Genomic DNA, 16,676 nt, shown 5'->3' with positions numbered 1-16,676 from the left:
CCCTGGGAGGGTTTAAATAAATCCGGGGGGGGAAGGGAGGGGTCTGCACATGGGACAGCAGCATAGGATTGCTCACAGCCGTGCTCGTGCCTCAGTTTCCCCCCCCAGAGCCATGGGAACGTCAGCCCCCCCTTGCAATAAGGATCTGCAGAACAGCAGGGGATGAATGCAGCGCTAATTAATGAGATTAATTAGCCTCCCCTCCCTGCTGCTTTCCCACCTCCAGGGTAGGAATCCAAACCCAACCCCAGGGGTCCCACAGTGTGAAGTGTCACCACCTCCCCCCTCAAAACAGATGGGTGACCCCACAGCTGTCAGCACCCCCCAGTTCTTCCCCCAGGCTGGGGCAGAGGGTCTTGGGGTGCCTTTATGGCTGGGGGGGCCTCTTAAGGCCACTCTATGGCACAGCAGAGCCCCCCCATGCTGCAGACCCCCCCCCATGTCTGCCCCACAGCCACCTCAATGGGTTTGGACTCCCTACTGCCTGCAGCACTGGTCACCACATGTGGGACATAATGGGGGGGTGAGGGGTTGGTGGAGGACACCCTCACTCCAAACAGAGCTCAAGATGGATGGGGGGGGTGCAATGTCCCCCCCCCATCCAGCACAGAGAGCCCCCAGTGCAAAACAGAGCCTTTATTGGGGAAGAAGAACAGATTGCCAGGTTTGTAGCAAACCCTGGAAGGAAAAGGGGAGGGGGAGCTCACAGCTGGGCAGCCCCCACTGTAGGGATGGGGGGGGGGGGTCACATCCCACTGCCCCTCCCTTGGCGTGCACCCATTGCAGCTCATCTCCTGGCTGCTGCCTTCCTGCCCCGGCCGCCTCCTCGGCCCTATGGGGAAAAAAAAGGGAGCAGAGCATCACAGCCAACCCATGGGATCAAAGTATTTTGGGGAGGGGGGGGAAGGGGGGGTGCAGCCCCTCACCTTGCTGGGTGGGGGCTCCTCGGGGGAGGCGTTGTTCCTGGATGGTGGAGGATGGGGGGAGGCGGTTATGGGGTGCCAATGGGGGGCTGCAGGGGGGGGGATTTTGTGTGCTGTACTCACAGCTCAACCTCCTTCTCCAGTCGCCTCTTCTGTAAGAGGTAAAAAGAAATTGGGAAGGAGGGGGGGGGGGCAGTTAGGACCCCCCCCCCCATAGAGAAGGGTGCTGTGGGGCTGGGCTCAGGGCACCTTGGCAGCGTGGCCCTTTTTGGCCACTTGGCCCCTCGGGGGGGGAACCTCGGGGGTCTCCTCCTCTTCTTCCTCCACCTCCTCTTCCTCTTCTTCCTCCTCCTCCTCCCAGGACAGGTCGGGCACCACTATGGAGAGGTGTGGGGGGGGGGAATAGTAGCCATGTTGATGGCGGAGGGGGGGGGGCGCTCTGGGGGTCCCGCACAGCCCCGCACTCACAGGACACGTGCTGCCCGCTGATGTACACCGGGCCGGACCCCGCGCGGAGCCGGAAAGTGACGGGCGGTGTCAGCTCCACTCCGACCAGCGTGGCCTGGAACGCAAAGAAAAAAAAAAAAAACACAGGGTAGCAAAGCCCCCCCTCCCTCTTTAACCCAGCCCCCCCCCCCCAGTTTCACCTCCCCCCGTCCATAAGCGCTCACCATGGGCAGCACCGACGGTTTCAACGTGGCCAACGGCACCGCGTCCTCATCGGCCGGCACCACCTCCACCACGTGGAACTCATCCCGCGCCTTCTCCCCGAGGCAGATCTATGGGAACGCACATCAGACCCCCCCGTAAGACCCCCCCTCAACCCTATAGGACCCCCCCCCCACCCGGACGTACCGTTCGCAGCGCCAGCTGCTGCTCGCATTGCCACTCCTCGGGTACCTGGAAGGTGCAGGAGCTCCGCTCGCTGCTCAGCTCACAGCCTGCGTACATCGGGGGGGGAGGGAAAGGGGGAGGAGGGAAGGGGGGGGGGTCAGGGGGAGACCCCCCCCCCAAAACACAATGTGCCTTACATAGGGATGGAGGAGGGACTCACCCCAAATAAAGGACATGGGCTTCTCGGATTTGGTGCCAACGCTTTCGCTAAGCGACATCGCTCCTGGGGGGGGGAGGATACGACAGAGTTGGGGGGGGCTCAGACTTATCCGAGACCCGACCCCCCCCCCCCCCAGCCCCACACATCGCACAGCACCGGGACTCACCGCAGCAGCAGAAACAGCATCTCCCCCCCCCGCGCCCACCTGGCCGCTTATAGGGGCACGGACCCCCCTCCCCCCATTAATTAGCGCCCCTCCACCTGGCTCTCAGCAGGTGATCATTGCGCGCAGTTGAGCCCCCCCCCCCACATCTCCATCCCACTCCATGCCCCCCCCCCCCCCCCAAACACAACCATGTGCCACCCCCAGGCTCCGCCCCCCCCGGCACGCGCATGCGCACTCCGGCAAAGAGCGATGGCGGCGGCGCTGGTGGGGCGGGGGGGGGTTTGGGGGGGGTCTGATCCGGGTCGAGCGGGGGGGGTGCGGGTCTCTGAGCCGCCTCCCCCCCCCCTCCCCCCTCTATAGGGACCCGATGAGGCCGCCGCGGCCGCTCACGCGTTATCGCTGCCAGCTGAAGCCTATGGGAACGATGTGAGTGGGGGGCACGGGGGGGTGGGGGGGCACGTAGGGGAGCATTGGGGGGGAGAGGGGGGGGCACGTGGGGGGGTGTTGGGAGGGGGCAGTAAGTGTGGGGGGGGGTGGGCATGGGATGGTACTGAGCGGAGCACGTGGGGGGCACGTGGGGGGGGTGCCTGTGGGGTATTGGGGGGGGGGGGCAGCAAGGGAGGGAGTGGGGGGGGGCGTAGGGGGGGCATCAGGGGAGCGTTGGGGAGTGGAATGGGGTTGGGGAGTACTGAGGGTTGGGGGGGTTCCAGTGCTGGGAGGGTATGGGGGGGTGGGAACTGGGAATGGGGGGGTGTTGGGGATGGGGGGTGATGGGGGGGGGGGTTGTACAGGGGATGGGGGTTATTGGGGGGGGCCGACTGACCCTTTGCCATCCCTGCAGCCCAACGTGGAGATGCTGTGGGCCATGCGAGCCTCCCAGCACGCCGAGGTCTACTTCAATGTAAGGCTTTAGGGGGGCTGCGCCTCCATCCTGGGGACCCCCCCCTCTATAGAACTGGGGGAGGGGGGCCCTATCTCCCTTTGTCCTGTGTGTCCCCCCCCCCATTCCCATCCCCACAGCTCATCTCCTCGGTGGATCCCAAATTCCTGACGCTCACCAAAGTGGACGAGCAGATCTATGGGGAGTTCAGGAAGGCTTTTGGGGGGCTGCGGGTGGACGTGTTGGACCCCGAGGAGCTCAAATCAGAGCCGGCAAAGGAGGTGGGTGCTTGAGGGGGGGGGGTCCCACACTCATCCCTACCCACGGATGGGGTTGGGGGCTGTGAGCCCCTGCCCCCCCCCCCCTGGCATTGATGCTCCCACAGAAATGGAGGCCGTTCTGTCTGCGATTCGAGGGGGTGGTGGAGGATTTCAACTACGGCACCCTGCTGCGCCTGGACTGCCGGGGGGGGTACAGCCCTGAGAACACCATCTTTGGTACTGAGAACACCGCCTGTGCCTCCTCCCATCCATGGGGCTGTTGGGTACCATCACCCCCCCCTCACCCCCAACTTTATCCGTTGGGTACCCGGATCTCCCATCTTTATCCATGGGGCAGTTGGGTACCAGCATCCCCCATCATTATGGGCCCAGTTGGGTACCTGTATCCCCCATCCTTTCTTATCCATGGGTCAGTTGGGTACCAGCATCCCCCATCATTATCTGTGGGCCCAGTTGGGTCCCACTGTTCCCCATCGTTATCCATGGGTGCCTCCCATCCTTTACCCATGGGATCAGTTGGGTGTCATTGTCCCCCATCCTTTATCTATGGCACCAGTTGAGTACCAGCATCCCCCACCCTTTATCTGTGGTCCCAGTTGGGTTCCAGTATCCCCCATTGTTATAGATGGGTCCAGTTGGGTACCAGTGCCCCCCACCCTTTATCCATGGGCTCAGTTGGGTACCAGTGCCCCCCATCCTTTATCCATGGGCTCAATTGTGTACCAGTGCCCCCCACCCTTTATCCATTGGGTTCAGTTGGGTACCAGTGCCCCCCATCCTTTATCCATGGGCTCAATTGTGTACCAGTGCCCCCCACCCTTTATCCATGGGCCCAGTTAGGTACCAGTGCCCCCCACCCTTTATCCATGGGCTCAGTTGGGTACCAGTGCCCCCATCCTTTATCCATGGGCCCAGTTGGGTACCAGTGCCCCCCATCCTTTGTCCATGGGCCCAGTTGGGTACCAGTGCCCCCCATCCTTTGTCCATGGGCCCAGTTGGGTACCAGTGCCCCTCATCCTTTATCCATGGGCCCAGTTGGGTACCAGTGCCCCCCATCCTTTGTCCATGGGCCCAGTTGGGTTCCAGAATCCCCCATCATTATCCTGGGTTGCCTTTCATCCTTTACCCATGCGATCAGTTTGGTGCCATCGTCCCCCATCCTTTATCCAAGCGCCCAGTTGGCTACCAGCGCCCCTCACCCTTTATCCATGGGCTCAGTTGGGTACCCGTATCCCCCCCCCTTCCCCTTTACCCCTGAACTGGGGTCCCGTTGCCCCTCACTGACGCTTCCCTCCCCTCTCCCAGCCACCAGGATTCAGTTCTTTGCCATTGAGATCGCTCGCAACAGGGAGGGCTACAACAGCATCATCTACAACAGCACCCGGCAGCAGCGGGGGGACAGCAAATAAACCTTGTTACAGCTGCACCCAGAGTCGTTCTATCTGTGACCCCCCCCATACTCCCCCCCCCCCTCCACCCAGAGCACCGGAGGCGGCTCAGTAGAAACCATTGAAGTTTATTTGCAGTCACAATGCTTACACTGTATGCAGCAAACACCCTTACAAGTCAACCAGCAATCGGCTCACGCGGAAAAGGACCCAACACGCAATCGCCGGAGGAAAGAAGGGAGAAGAACCAACCAAAAAGAAAAAAAGGGGAAAAGAAATGAAAAGGGGAAAAGAAGAAGAGGAGGAGGAGGTGTGGGATGAGAACTGAGACCCTCGGGACGGAGCGGTGGGAGAGCTGAGCAGAGGGCGCACACACCGATAGCAGCAACAACAGTGGGAAAAGTAGGAGGCCAACACGTCCCCCGTCCCCCCCCTCCATCCGCTTTCCTCTGTCAGCAAATTTCACATCCAGAACGTTGATGTGGTGACTTAGAGAGGGGAAAAAAAACGCAAAGAAAAGGGGCTCTTTTTGCAGGGGGTGTGAATGCTTCATGCTGGGCAAATCCTCGCTGCGACCCCCCGGCTGTGCTCCGAGGGGCTGCACCCACTGCAGTGCTCCTGCGGGGTGGGGAGGGGGGGGGGTACCACATTTTGGGGGTGGGGGGGCATTGCCAAAGCGGGCTGACATCGCTACACAGGGTGGGGGGAGAGGAAGGGGGGACACCCACGAGCAAGCAGGAATGAGAGCACACGGCATGGCTTCGAGTTCCTAACAACGAGGGCAGGACGGGAGGCCGTGAGTTGTTTTGTTGTAAGGGCCTGAAGAAGAAAAAAATGCACACTGGGGATCAGAGGATGCTTTTCGGTGTGGTTCGGTTTTGTTTTTGTCCATTTTTGTTTTTCTGTTTTTGTTTTCTTCCCTCTCTCTCTCTCTCTCTCTCTCTCTTTCTCTCTATGGTGGTCGCTCCCATTCACCCACCCCGGCCCATCCAGCCCCTGCTTCCTCACTCGCACACACAACCCCTCACCGGTGCACCAGGACTCTATAGAGAAACATTTGCAATCACACTTCTTTTTTTTTTGTTTTGTTTTTCTATTTTGTGTGTGTGTGTGTGTCTGCGTGTGTGTGGTTTTTTTTTTGTTTTTTTTTTCGTAATTTTTTTTCTTTTTTTTTTCTTTTTTTTTTAAACCTCGAGTCAATATAAACCTTGTTCAAAATGTTTATGAAAAAATGTACATGTTTTATACAAGGCGGGGGCTGCAGCCGACGTGTGCGGGTCGGGGGCCGCCGTGCTGGCGCTGATCGCTGCCCTTCCACCCCCTCCCATGGAAACAGAAGCACCCTGCCCCCGCCGATCAACCCCTCCTGCTCCCTTCCTCCCTATGGACGTGTGGAGCACGGGGGCCAAAGCAGCGCCGCAGCTCAGCCCTGGGGGAGAGCAGGGATTAGAAAACGCCCCTTCTTTTCTTTCCATCGGAAAACGGGAACCCCTCTGGGCCGGGCCAAAGAGATGCTGCGCCGTGCAGGAGGAGCTGGGAGCTGTCAGCTCATCATGTCGTTGCTGTTGACTCCGTAGGTGGAATTCTTCATGGAGTCGTTCACCTCCCGTCTGAACGCCGACAGGTTCTGTGTGAACCTGAGGGAGAGGCAGAGCATTCGTTCAGGCGGGGGTCCTTCGCCATCCCAACCCCCCTCCCCAGCCCGGGGCTCCGCGCTGTGCAGCACTGACCTGTCCCTGTTCTTGGTGAGGAGGTTGCGCTCGATGCCTTCCATGAGGTTCTCAAAGCAGAGGTGCATGGCCTGCTGCTTCTCCGGGGGCTGGCTGTTCACAATGCTGTTCCTCAGGTCAGAGAAATACTGGGGGGGGGGGGAGGTAAAAAAAGCTGGGTTAGCTTCCAGGGAACAGCCAGCTCGGCTCTGGGATGGGGAATGGCCTTCAGGAAGCGTTACAGCTCTTCTAGTGCTCTTAGAGATGAGAAATTAATGGGGTAATCAGCTCCCAGTCCCAACTTCCCCCCCTGCTCTGACAGCACTGCCCCGAGGCCAGCAGCACAACGTGGGGCTGGATGTTACCTTCTCATTGAGCAGTATCAGGCCAAGCAGAGGCCGAGACATTGACCACTGGTTCCTGCAGTCTTCAAAGATGATGATATTCAGCACTGTTGACAGCATCTGGAAGAGGGAAAACGGAGCTTAGAGGAGATCCTTCCAGCCCAGCCCTCCTCCCAGCTGTGGAGGTGTTTGCTCCTGGCATGAGCAGAGGAGGATCATCTCATCTTCCTCAGCAGTGAGTGCTGACATGCACAGACAGCACGTGCTCTGGGATCTTCCTCCAGTCTGCACCAGGTTTGTGCTTCATTCCATGGCCTCATTATGAAGCAGAAGGAATTAAAGCCCGCATTTGAGCTGGTTTGGAAGATGCAGCTTCTCTTTTACCCTCAAAAAACAGCTTCTGGCCCCAACAGAGCCAGCTTTAGCTTGATTTGATCTCCTACCAAGGATGGCACAACACTCCCTGCCTTCACGTGGGGGTTGTGCTGACGCTGACACCCAGCAGCACTGAGGTTGGTAATGCTGAGGGAAATGCTGAGCAGCTGGAGGCACAGAGGGACGAGCAACGCTCAGCTCCACGCAGCCCCAACACGAGGACCACAGATTGTTTCTGTATGCTGAGCTCTGGGCACAGCCTGGGTAAGCATGGGGACGCTGCAGGGCCTGCTCTGCTCTGAGCACACACGTGCCCCTGCACTGCTCCAAGATAATGAAACAAGTCATGACTTAAAGCAGGAGACTGCACGCTCTGTGGCTGGGTGTGCGTTGCTTGGCTTCTCTTCGACTGCCAGCACCACAAGGAGAACCCTTCCTTGCACAGGGAGAACCACAGCCCCAAAACGTGGCTCTGAAGCAGCCCTACCATATGATGAGCACGCAGGAGAGGTGCTGCATTAGCCCCAAATCCCTCCTCCTCAGGAAAAGCCTGGGGCTGTGCAGCAGGAAGCACACAGCACCCACAGGACATCACAGCAGGAGCACCCAGGGCTCACCGGGGGCCTGACAGCCATTCTCACCTGCTGGATCATCTCGGGGTGCTGCTGCATGATGTGCAGGAAGCGGTCGCTCTCCTGGGTCAGAGGTGTGGTCCTCTTCTTGGTGCTGCGAGACAGCTGCTTGAAGAGATAGGTGACAATGTGGTCCAAACAGGAGCAGCAGCCTGTGCAAACCATGGTGTCTGCAGGAAGAGGAAAGAGGCAGAGATTGGGATGCTGCCAGCACTGCCCTGTCTCAGACACACCTGGGCAGGCTCCCAGGGAAACACACTGCCACTGATCTGGGAGGCAAGAACCACCTCCCCCTTCAGCAATCGGGGATCTCTCCCCCTTTGCAATGTACATTTTATCTCTTAGTTTGAAATAGCAGCCAAAATCTTTTCCCCACTCCCAAATCAAAGCCCTGCGAGCCTTAACAGAGAGCAGAGGTAGTTACCCAGTGCAGTGAGGCCTTCTGAAATGGAAGAGAGAATATACATGATTACATGAGGCTCCAGACTGGCTATAAAGTTCATGTGGTCCTGGGTAAGAACTTCCAGCAAGGAATAGTACGACTGGCTGAGTTTGGGATAGTCCTGCAGAGAGAGAGAGAGAGAGAGGAAGACCTCAGGCCTCTTGGCTGGCCTATAACCCAGCAGAGACCTTCTGCAGAGCTGCACACCCAACCCACTCATTTATCACCTGAAAACTGCTCACTCCATCTCCTGGAAAGAGAACAAAGCTTTCCTGCAGCATAACTTATGAGCCAACACATTTTCTCCCTTCTCTCCCACCACCTGCCTTCCAAACAGGCTCCACCAACACAACAGCTTCCAACACTGCTCTATCTGAACATCTTTCCCCACTGCTTTGCTCCTGATGGAGAGCATTTGCTGCCTGCTGCCAAAGCTGGGGATGCAGAGATAGCAGCAGCTCTCCAGCTGGCTGCCTCACCTCCAAAACCACCCATGCAGCACCAGGCCCAGCAGCCTGCATTGGCAATTCTTCCTGCAGTCAGTGCCACAAAAAACCCAGAGCAGGGCAGCTCTCTTGTCTGCCCACAGTATAACAGATCAAGAACCGAATGCAGCTTCTTTCAAATTGCTGCTGTGAGACTGTGAGCAATGTGCTGCCATCTCTCCTCACTGTTTGGAGGAGTAGGGCTGTGCTGAGAGGGCCTCAAAGCTCTGCCAAGAAATGGATTACTGCACAGGAGCAAAACTCATAGGTGGATGCCTTCAGCAAGAGGGTTGCACTGTAAGTGCTGATGCATGGCAGACACAGAGAACAGGTGCCAATCTCTACCCACAGGCAATGCAGGGAAGAATCACACTTCACTCCAAGGAAGAGAAGCAATAGCTTTGGTAATTGCATTGCTGAGATCTGGAGTGTACCCTGCTGGGGGAGAAGCAGCAGGGCAGCCCTCAGGCCCTGCAGAGCAGCCCCAGCCCTCACACGGGACCTGCAGCCACACATGCAGGAGCTGTAATTTCCTGCTGTGCCAAACTGGGGTTTCTGGGAGGTGGCATGAGTTCACTCATCCCCGTGATTAAAGTATTCCTTTCCTGTATAATCTGTGTGCTGACACTGCTCATCTCAGACGTCTGCTTACCAGGAGGTCGCTGTGAGGGATGGAAAGCAGAAGCTTGATAAAAGTTTGCAAGGCATTGTCCAGTGCATCATCCCCATACAGACGGAAGACCCCGAAGTTGACATAACTCCCACTCAGTGCGGCCTTCAGCATAGAGAAGCAGATGGAAATCCCCTTCAGCTTCAAGGCATAGACCTGATCCTTTGGGACCTCCCCAAGCGTTAGGATACGATTTCCTGTGGGAGCATAGAAGACAACTCAGTGTTTCAGAAACCACATTCAATCCCCTTCTGCTCCAGGGTGAAGGCAAAAAAAAAAAAAAAAAAAAAAGGCAGAGCCGTGAGGAGTTACAGGGAATCCAACAGACTGATTTCCCAGCCAACAGTTGAGGACATTAAGCTAAAAGCACTGCTCAGAACAGCTGCAGGCAGCTCTGCTGCGGAAACAGGATGCATAAGTACAGGGCTGCCTTCCACTTGCTTTGCAGGTCTGCCCTTGTCAGCCTGCACACCCACGAGGGGCTCAGCCAGGCTTCCTGCTCACTGCTGTCATTTTCTTCCATGTTTTCCCAGTGAAGAGCCCCACCTACCCAGCACTTGAAGGAGAAGCACCTCCCTGCATCCCAGCACGCACTCAGCACCTGTCCCAGCACTGCCCCCCAGCTCAGGCCCACTGGCAAGCACCCAGCCCTCCCTCCCCAGCCAGAGGAGCCGGGGGCAGGCCGAGCTGCCTGCAGCCCACCTGGGCACGCACCATAAGTAGTTATCATTTTACTGGTCTCTCTGAAGAGCAGGATGCCATTCGGTGAGGACACGTCAAACTGCAGCCGTTGGGATCTAAGAGAAAGACAGCAGAGAAACTGAAGCTCAACCATAGGTGGGAATGAAAAGAAAGCTCACACGACAGAACCACGCTCCTCCCTGAGTGCCTCTGCTCTGCTCAAGTACTTCTGCTCAGCAGCAGCAGCAGGGTGTGGGCACTCAGGGACAGACAGGCCCTGGTGTTGCAGAAGAAAGGGCCCTATATATTGCAGACGTTAGGAATACGATGAGGCTGAGGGTGGAAATCCTGTCTTGGCAATGGTCGCCAGGCTGCTGTACACAAACACAGCGAGCATCTTGGAAGGCAGCACTGCTGACTAGCTCCTATTCATAACATGACCAAAAGTTCAGAGCTTGGCATTTCTAGCCCTGCAGTGAATAGATCTCCAAACTGAAGTGCAGTGAGCTGTTCAGTTCACCTCTGAAATTAATGAGTGGACTTTTCCAGGAAGGTTTGTCCTGCTACAAAGATGCCATTCGCTTGTGGTCAGTCTGATAGTGGGGATTCTCAAGAGCTTTGCAATGACCACGTCTGAACCTTCTGTCCTTTCCACTCGGCTGCAACAATGGTCCCTTCCTATAGGGCTGTGTTCAGCTGGCTGTGGGCCCGAGCAGCACCCTGGCAGCCTTCCACTGCTAGATCAGACAGACTCTCAATGATCTGAATGGCGTCAGAGGTCCCTCTGTGCTGGCAGAGAGCTCGTGGTTTAAACAGAAGTGGTCACCTTCTGCCAGACAGAATTTAAGGACAGGTTTTGCAAATTAACACAGCTCTCCCGCTTCCACCTCGCAGTGCCATCCTTACAAACACACACTAAAGAAATTCAGCATGTTTATCGGGCTTCTTTTGATCTCACTGAGCCACGACACGACTGCTATCTATGAACTATCAGCTGTCCTCCCCCTGCTGAAGCAATGCCAGCTTTTCCCCCTCCCACTCTTGGTAGTATGAGCAAACCAAAGCAAAGCAAACACAGCAGGGTTATCAACACCCACCCTATGGCTGAAGCAGCAGACAGGCACCCATCTCTGCCAGCCTGCAGCCACTGAGGCTCCTACCTGTTATGTACCAGCTCAGCCATCAGTTTGAGGACAGGCGTCGTGCAGGCTGGGTCGTGGTACCAGAGCTCAATCGCCCGCTGTAGGATTGGCATGTAGGATGGGTAGCTGTGAGGTGAAAGCTAAGGAGCTTTGTTGCTTTGTGTGAAAAAGAAAGGTCACAATTTCTACCAAAAGGCTTGTTTTGTGTGTGTTGCATCCAAGCCTTGCAAAGCAGCTGATGAACAAGGCTAAGCAGAGTTGGTGCTGCTTGCTGGCTTTACCTGAGAAAAACCTTATAGGTTCACTGAAGGAATGGGGTGTGTACTCCTTTTAACAGCACAAACCAGAACCAAAAGGGCTTTGGACAAAACAGATCCATCAGTGAAACAGACAGCTGACCTTCACCACCAAAGGGACGTTTGGAGTGCAGATACTGTGCTCAGTGAGCACAAGGAAAGCTGTCGCTGGTGCTGAGATGCATACGCCCCATTAAAAACCATTGTGCTTTACAGGTCAAACCTCTGGAGGTCCATTTGGAAAAACCCCAACAATTCAGCTCTGAGCTGATGTCTGTGTTCACATGGCTGCAGACAGACCAAGTCAAAGCTGTTTGAGGGCTTACAGACAGGACACCGGGCGCTACAGAAGCCAAGAAAAACCCCAGTCAGAACTGAGCAGGAAAAGCAGGGCATTGGGATGCAGACAGCCAGAGTTCCCATCAGGAGGGCTCAACAGACAACGAATGGAAGGATACATCCACTCAAACAGCATCATGAAGCTGGTCTTAGCGTTGAAGGCAAAGGCGATTCCCCTCAAGTCTCTCACCAAACCAACCAAAGTTCTCTGCGTTGCAAAAGAAACAACACATTAAAGGGATCTCTCCTCCTCCAGCTCCACCAGCCCACAGCTGCCTCCCTTTGTCCCTCCCCATGGTTGCTGCCCATCCAGGTCAGACAGTTCTTCCTCTCAAGTGCCAGAAAGTCTCTTTAAGCTGAGGTAGGGTAATGACAATGCTGGGGTATTTTGTTCCCAGCTGGCTGATAAGCCTCACTCCTTTAATTATGAACTACACCTAGACCTGGAGGAGCACAGAGAACATCACTGCTTCCCCAGGTAACAGGAGGAAAGCACCCATCACACCCCAGCCATCCACCTGTCTTATCAGAGGGGAGCACAGATAACAGGGAAGGCTGTGCCCAACTTACTTTTGCCTCTTGTTCATTGAAAGTATTTGTGCTGAACATCTGTGCCACAGTCTCAAAGGCAGCTGTCAGGGGAAGCATGAACTGCTCGTACTGATCCTCATCTTCTCCTGAAATAAGACAGAAATCGGGAGGAAACAAACTGCACATCCCTGCAGGTCTGCCTCTCTGAGACATCCAGACATTGATCACCCACACAGCTAGAGGCAAGGAGACCCTGTGCTGCCAGACAGGTGCTCTATCACTGCCAACATCCAACTTACAGGAAGGGCTCAGAGCAAACCCTGACATCCCAGGGAAACACTGGACAAAGGAATATCTTGGTCCCAGTCTCAAGCTTCTTTCCCTTCCTTTCTCACTCCCCATTTAGCTTCTCCCATCCTGGCATCCTTTCTGGAGGAGCTTACAGCTCTCTAAATAGCAGGGCTCAGCACAGTGCGGAGCCAGCATCCAAACCACACAGTCACTGCTCTGCTCTGGATCCCAGACAAAGCCCCAAGTACCTAAATCCACCATGAGAAGACGCCCAAGTGCCGTGTAGAACGTAGTCCGACATCTCATGTCAGTCAGGTTGGACTGATTGTTAATGCCCAGGAAGGAAAAGTGCTCACTCTGCAAACAGAAGAGACAGGTTAAAGGAGAACCACCTGCTTGTGGAGGCTCCTGGGTTCCTCATTCTCCTGCCTAACTCTGAGCCTGTGCAGGAATGAGAATTAATATCTGTGGGATATCAGAGCACACACCACCAGAGGGCAACACGCACCGTGCTGGCAGGTTGCTGGAGCTGTGCTGCCCACCCAGCCCTCCTGGCTGCCAGCACTGCCACTCTCCACCTGGGAACTGCCCCGGAGCCAAGAGGAAGCCTTGCTTTGCCTCCAGAGCACAGCAGCCATCTGCCCCCTTACTCATAGGGTTCCTTCAGGTGTCAAAGCTGTGCAAAACCAGTCCCGGCTGGCAGATCCCTGCTTACTTTGCCTTCACACATGGGAAAGCAGCAGCCCTACAGAGCCAACCAAATGCAGTTTCTGGACCAGAGCTCTGCCTGTAAAATATCCCCTAGATAGAGGAACAAAGTGCCCCATTCAACCAGTCAGTCCAGACCTTCTGGACACGGCTCCTATCACTGCAGCATCAAATGGCCACGCACTCCGAGAGGCGAGGCAGAAACCCACTGCACTTTGCTGCTCACTTCTAATTGCTCATTCTGACATTCTGGATTTCAAATTGACATCCCAGGTCTTCCCAGGGCAGCGAGGAGCAGTGCTGCTATCCCAGAGCTTCCTCCAAATCAGCGCTTTCACCATGAAAAGCTGAGGCATTAAAATTGGCTTTAACTTTCATGAGCATTGCCTGCTGCCCTTCTGTCTGCATGGGCAGCAGTACTGACTGCCTCCCACTGGACACAGCTGCCTTTCAGTACAGAGTAAACAGCCCCATGTTATCCCTTGTGGGATGAAAGGTACCGTGTAATTATAACCCCTCCAAATTGAAGGGCAGGCTTTGAACAAAGAGATCCCACTTTCAAGTATGACGGAAGAGAGGAAAACTTTAAGTGAGTCCAAGTGCTAAAATCAGGGGGTTATCTCAGCTCCAAAAGGCAGACAGAGGAGTTTGTGGTGAGACAATGAACGGGAGGCGAAGACTTACCGTGTGATTGTTCAGCATGAACTGCACAGCGCTCAGCTTCACCAGCTTTCTGACGCTGCTGTACGTAAGGGGGGTGTTAAGGAAGCTGCACTCAGCAGAACACCTCCTGCCATGCCTGCAAAGCACTTTCTAGGGCAAAACTGGGGGAAGACTCGTGTCTGTTTTATTAACTGCGTTGTAGGTTCTCTTCCATTTGTCTCAAGAGCAACTCTTACCAAGTTGCACACATCTCTACTGCAGAGGGCTGAAGGGATTTGCTTTTAAACTCTGTCAGGAAGAACAAATAGGAGAGCATCAAACAGACCACGACTGTAAACAAATTAACACTGTGGACGGTGAGCTGCAAAGCAACTATGATCCAAAGTTAAAGAAGAATGATACTATAGCCTTTGGTTATAACTCAACAGCTAAATAACACGTCGATGAAGCACTTGCACTCTCGCTATCTTCTCAGTACCCATAAGATGAAGCAGTCCAGCCATCTGTGAGATGCAGAGCGTTGCTGTTCCAGCTGAGCACCTGGCTGCTCTTCCCTCTGTTCTGCACCCCCACAGCTCTTCGGAAAAGGATATCCAATGGAGAGGTCATTGAGCAGCTGCAGCGTCTTGGAGGTGATAGGCTCACATCGACCCCAGTACTTCAGGTTGGTGATGCTAGGGAAGAGGACAACAGGACGTGTCAGTGGGCTTTGCTCAGCTTCCCCTTGGCTGTGCAGAAGATTTTTCTAGTCAAAAGTCACCCAACATCAGCAGCTCCACCCTCCACCAAAACCACAGACATTACAAGCCACAAAATATTGGTATAAAATCACTGTACTTACATTTGGTTGACTAGAAAATTATCCTTCAGATAATCTTCACTACTTGGGTCCCAAGCTACACTGGCCCATACCCAGGCCCTTGGAATTCTGTGGCACTCCAGGGCTGGTTTCTGCAGCAAGGGTAAGAGAATTCTGCGGCAGTGACTACATGCAGACGTATGCAATTCTGCACCTGCACCATCCACTGTCAGCTGCAGAATTCTAGTAGCCCTTGCTTCTTTTCCAGGAGAGCCACTTCACCCCTTGAGAACGCGCAGCTCAGCGCGTGAGGGCAGCCAAAGGCCCATGCACTTAACGAGGGGGTGATGCTAGAGAAGCCAAGGGGAGCTCAGAGCTAGCTGCTGCACAGCTCCAGGCACATGGCACTGGGATTCAGCCTCGGAGCTGGTGAAGTGCTTCAGAATGCTAACTGACAGCAGCCAGCCGACAGGTTGGGTCCAGAGAGCTGTGTGCTGGAGTGGAAGAGCTTTAGGGAAAGGACCTGAGCTACTCTGGTACTGAACAGCACAAATTGCACTCTGAAGGAGCAGTCCCCTCCTCACAGAGCTTTTGTGGCTGGTGATTGGCAATAGTCCAGTGACAGGGCACGGGTACTGGAGGCTGTCCCCTCTCTGACTGGTTTTACTAAGCAGGCACTGAAAAAAGAATCCATTATCCTGGTGTACGGGTTATTTTTGTGTCTCCATAGCCCAGGCTAGAATCCACGGTGGATAAATCAATCCTGTGCGTGACTTAAGCCTTTGATCACAGCCTGTAATTCTCTCAAGTAGCCAGATGTTACTGGTTTTAGACAACAGCACTCCCTCATATTCCAGTCTTCCTGGTTACACCTTCAAACAAGCCCTGGAACCTCTGCTGCCTGCAATCAGGAACACTTACATTTTCCCTATGAAGACGCTCAGGACCATGGTCTCATCGTTCAGCCCCAGGACCTCTGAGAGACGGCGGTACAGCTGGATGGAAAGACAACACCAACTTAGAAACTGCCAATAAAATAATTAATAATCAAGGATCACTTGATTTTCATTTGTCCTCCCTTCGCAGCCACAGGCTACTGGAAGAGAAACAAGTTCTGAAATAAGGATCTTCCTGTTCCTTACATTCTTTTGAAAGTTCTCTTACATCTGTGAAGATGCACCAAGGCACTGAGAGTCCAGTCCATCTACAACTGCCTTGTAATTAAGAGAATGTCTATTTATCTTCACTTCAAAGCTGAGGAAACCAGGCACACATACAACGGCTTGGGTTCCTGCTGGGTGTACGTATCAAGTGACTTTCACATGTATGTAGGCTTAAGAGACTCATGTGAAGTCACAGAAGGAAGCTGGTGGATAAAAACTGAACCCAGATCTCAAGTTTAAGGCTGCTGTCACCATTTCTGTCTCCTTCCCCACGAACACAGAGCACAGTGTTTCAAGAGCAGCTCAGGGTTTGAAGTGTTAACACAGATCCAGGAAACAGAGCAGGCAAACCTCCTAAGTGCCACCTGCTTTCATTCTAAAAAGTGAAGCTACGACTGCACTTGGCATGGCAAAAGACACAAAGGAGATTACCTTGGAAGACTTCTGCACCTGATCTCCAATATAGATCTTCCGGAACTGCTCAAAGAAGCTCAGCATGGCAAGCTCCAACTTCTCATTGCCAGCCTGTGCCAGCCGTGAGTCCGTCAGGTTCATCAGCTGCAGCACCCTGCAAGGAGGGGGGAAAAACAGGTCACTGCTGCTGGATGCAGGAGCACTGAGGGGCTTCAGGCACACAGGGCTGCTTCCAGTGGTGGTTTTTACTTTCTGCATTGCTGTTTTGGGTCAACAGTTAACTAAACTGACAACAAGACT

General features: G+C 54.9%; 3 protein-coding genes across 6 annotated transcripts in view; 1 reads left to right on the top strand and 2 right to left on the bottom strand.

Annotated features, from left to right (window-relative positions):
* Window positions 1–409: 409 nt before the first annotated feature.
* On the bottom strand, window positions 410–2,354 carry NPM2 (nucleophosmin/nucleoplasmin 2). 2 transcript variants are annotated; one of them, XM_090125371.1, is made up of 9 exons: window positions 2,332–2,354; window positions 1,978–2,040; window positions 1,779–1,864; window positions 1,595–1,702; window positions 1,392–1,485; window positions 1,173–1,300; window positions 1,047–1,075; window positions 927–963; window positions 410–832 (listed from the first exon to the last, which is right to left on the bottom strand). In XM_090125371.1, the coding sequence occupies exons 2-9, from the start codon at window positions 2,033–2,035 to the stop codon at window positions 788–790; spliced, it is 585 nt and encodes a 194-aa protein (XP_089981497.1). In that variant the 5' UTR covers window positions 2,036–2,040; window positions 2,332–2,354; the 3' UTR covers window positions 410–787. The 2 variants fall into 2 exon arrangements, with proteins under 2 accessions (XP_089981497.1, XP_089981496.1); XM_090125370.1 differs by lacking the exon at window positions 2,332–2,354 and adding an exon at window positions 2,144–2,219.
* On the top strand, window positions 2,332–4,730 carry PBDC1 (polysaccharide biosynthesis domain containing 1). Its single transcript, XM_090125372.1, has 6 exons — window positions 2,332–2,407; window positions 2,504–2,569; window positions 2,985–3,044; window positions 3,164–3,304; window positions 3,409–3,520; window positions 4,610–4,730. The coding sequence occupies exons 1-6, from the start codon at window positions 2,333–2,335 to the stop codon at window positions 4,711–4,713; spliced, it is 558 nt and encodes a 185-aa protein (XP_089981498.1). The 5' UTR covers window position 2,332; the 3' UTR covers window positions 4,714–4,730.
* Window positions 4,731–5,567: 837 nt separating this feature from the next.
* The window catches only part of XPO7 (exportin 7), a 32,427-nt gene continuing 21,318 nt past the window's right edge, over window positions 5,568–16,676 (bottom strand). For all 3 annotated transcript variants that reach the window (XM_031602238.2, XM_031602239.2, XM_031602237.2), the window contains exons 14-28: window positions 16,395–16,530; window positions 15,721–15,794; window positions 14,594–14,674; window positions 14,022–14,085; window positions 12,878–12,986; window positions 12,378–12,484; window positions 11,927–12,015; window positions 11,191–11,298; window positions 10,064–10,146; window positions 9,332–9,546; window positions 8,177–8,315; window positions 7,762–7,922; window positions 6,767–6,865; window positions 6,423–6,550; window positions 5,568–6,329 (exon numbers count right to left, since the gene is read on the bottom strand). In XM_031602238.2, the coding sequence (XP_031458098.1) occupies window positions 6,236–6,329; window positions 6,423–6,550; window positions 6,767–6,865; window positions 7,762–7,922; window positions 8,177–8,315; window positions 9,332–9,546; window positions 10,064–10,146; window positions 11,191–11,298; window positions 11,927–12,015; window positions 12,378–12,484; window positions 12,878–12,986; window positions 14,022–14,085; window positions 14,594–14,674; window positions 15,721–15,794; window positions 16,395–16,530 (1,687 nt within the window). In that variant the 3' untranslated portion in view covers window positions 5,568–6,235. The remainder of the gene's footprint in view (window positions 6,330–6,422; window positions 6,551–6,766; window positions 6,866–7,761; window positions 7,923–8,176; window positions 8,316–9,331; window positions 9,547–10,063; window positions 10,147–11,190; window positions 11,299–11,926; window positions 12,016–12,377; window positions 12,485–12,877; window positions 12,987–14,021; window positions 14,086–14,593; window positions 14,675–15,720; window positions 15,795–16,394; window positions 16,531–16,676) is intronic.

This window comes from Phasianus colchicus, chromosome 27, assembly GCF_987193195.1.
Source record: "Phasianus colchicus chromosome 27, bPhaCol1.hap1.1, whole genome shotgun sequence".
NCBI lineage: Eukaryota > Metazoa > Chordata > Aves > Galliformes > Phasianidae > Phasianus > Phasianus colchicus.
This window is presented reverse-complemented; position numbering and strand designations above follow the sequence as displayed.

What these genes read in the sequence shown, in the direction of transcription:
- PBDC1 (XM_090125372.1), top strand. Translation starts at nt 2,333, where the DNA reads ATGTGCCACCCCCAGGCTCCGCCCCCCCCGGCACGCGCATGCGCACTC. An exon ending in GAGCGATGGCGGCGGCGCTG is followed by an intron (nt 2,408 to 2,503) that starts GTGGGGCGGGGG and finishes CCCCCTCTATAG; the next exon opens with GGACCCGATGAGGCCGCCGC. An exon ending in CCCTGAGAACACCATCTTTG is followed by an intron (nt 3,521 to 4,609) that starts GTACTGAGAACA and finishes CCCCTCTCCCAG; the next exon opens with CCACCAGGATTCAGTTCTTT.
- NPM2 (XM_090125371.1), bottom strand. Translation starts at nt 2,035, where the DNA reads ATGTCGCTTAGCGAAAGCGTTGGCACCAAATCCGAGAAGCCCATGTCC. An exon ending in AACCGTCGGTGCTGCCCATG is followed by an intron (nt 1,486 to 1,594) that starts GTGAGCGCTTAT and finishes TTTGCGTTCCAG; the next exon opens with GCCACGCTGGTCGGAGTGGA. An exon ending in CTGGAGAAGGAGGTTGAGCT is followed by an intron (nt 964 to 1,046) that starts GTGAGTACAGCA and finishes TCCACCATCCAG; the next exon opens with GAACAACGCCTCCCCCGAGG.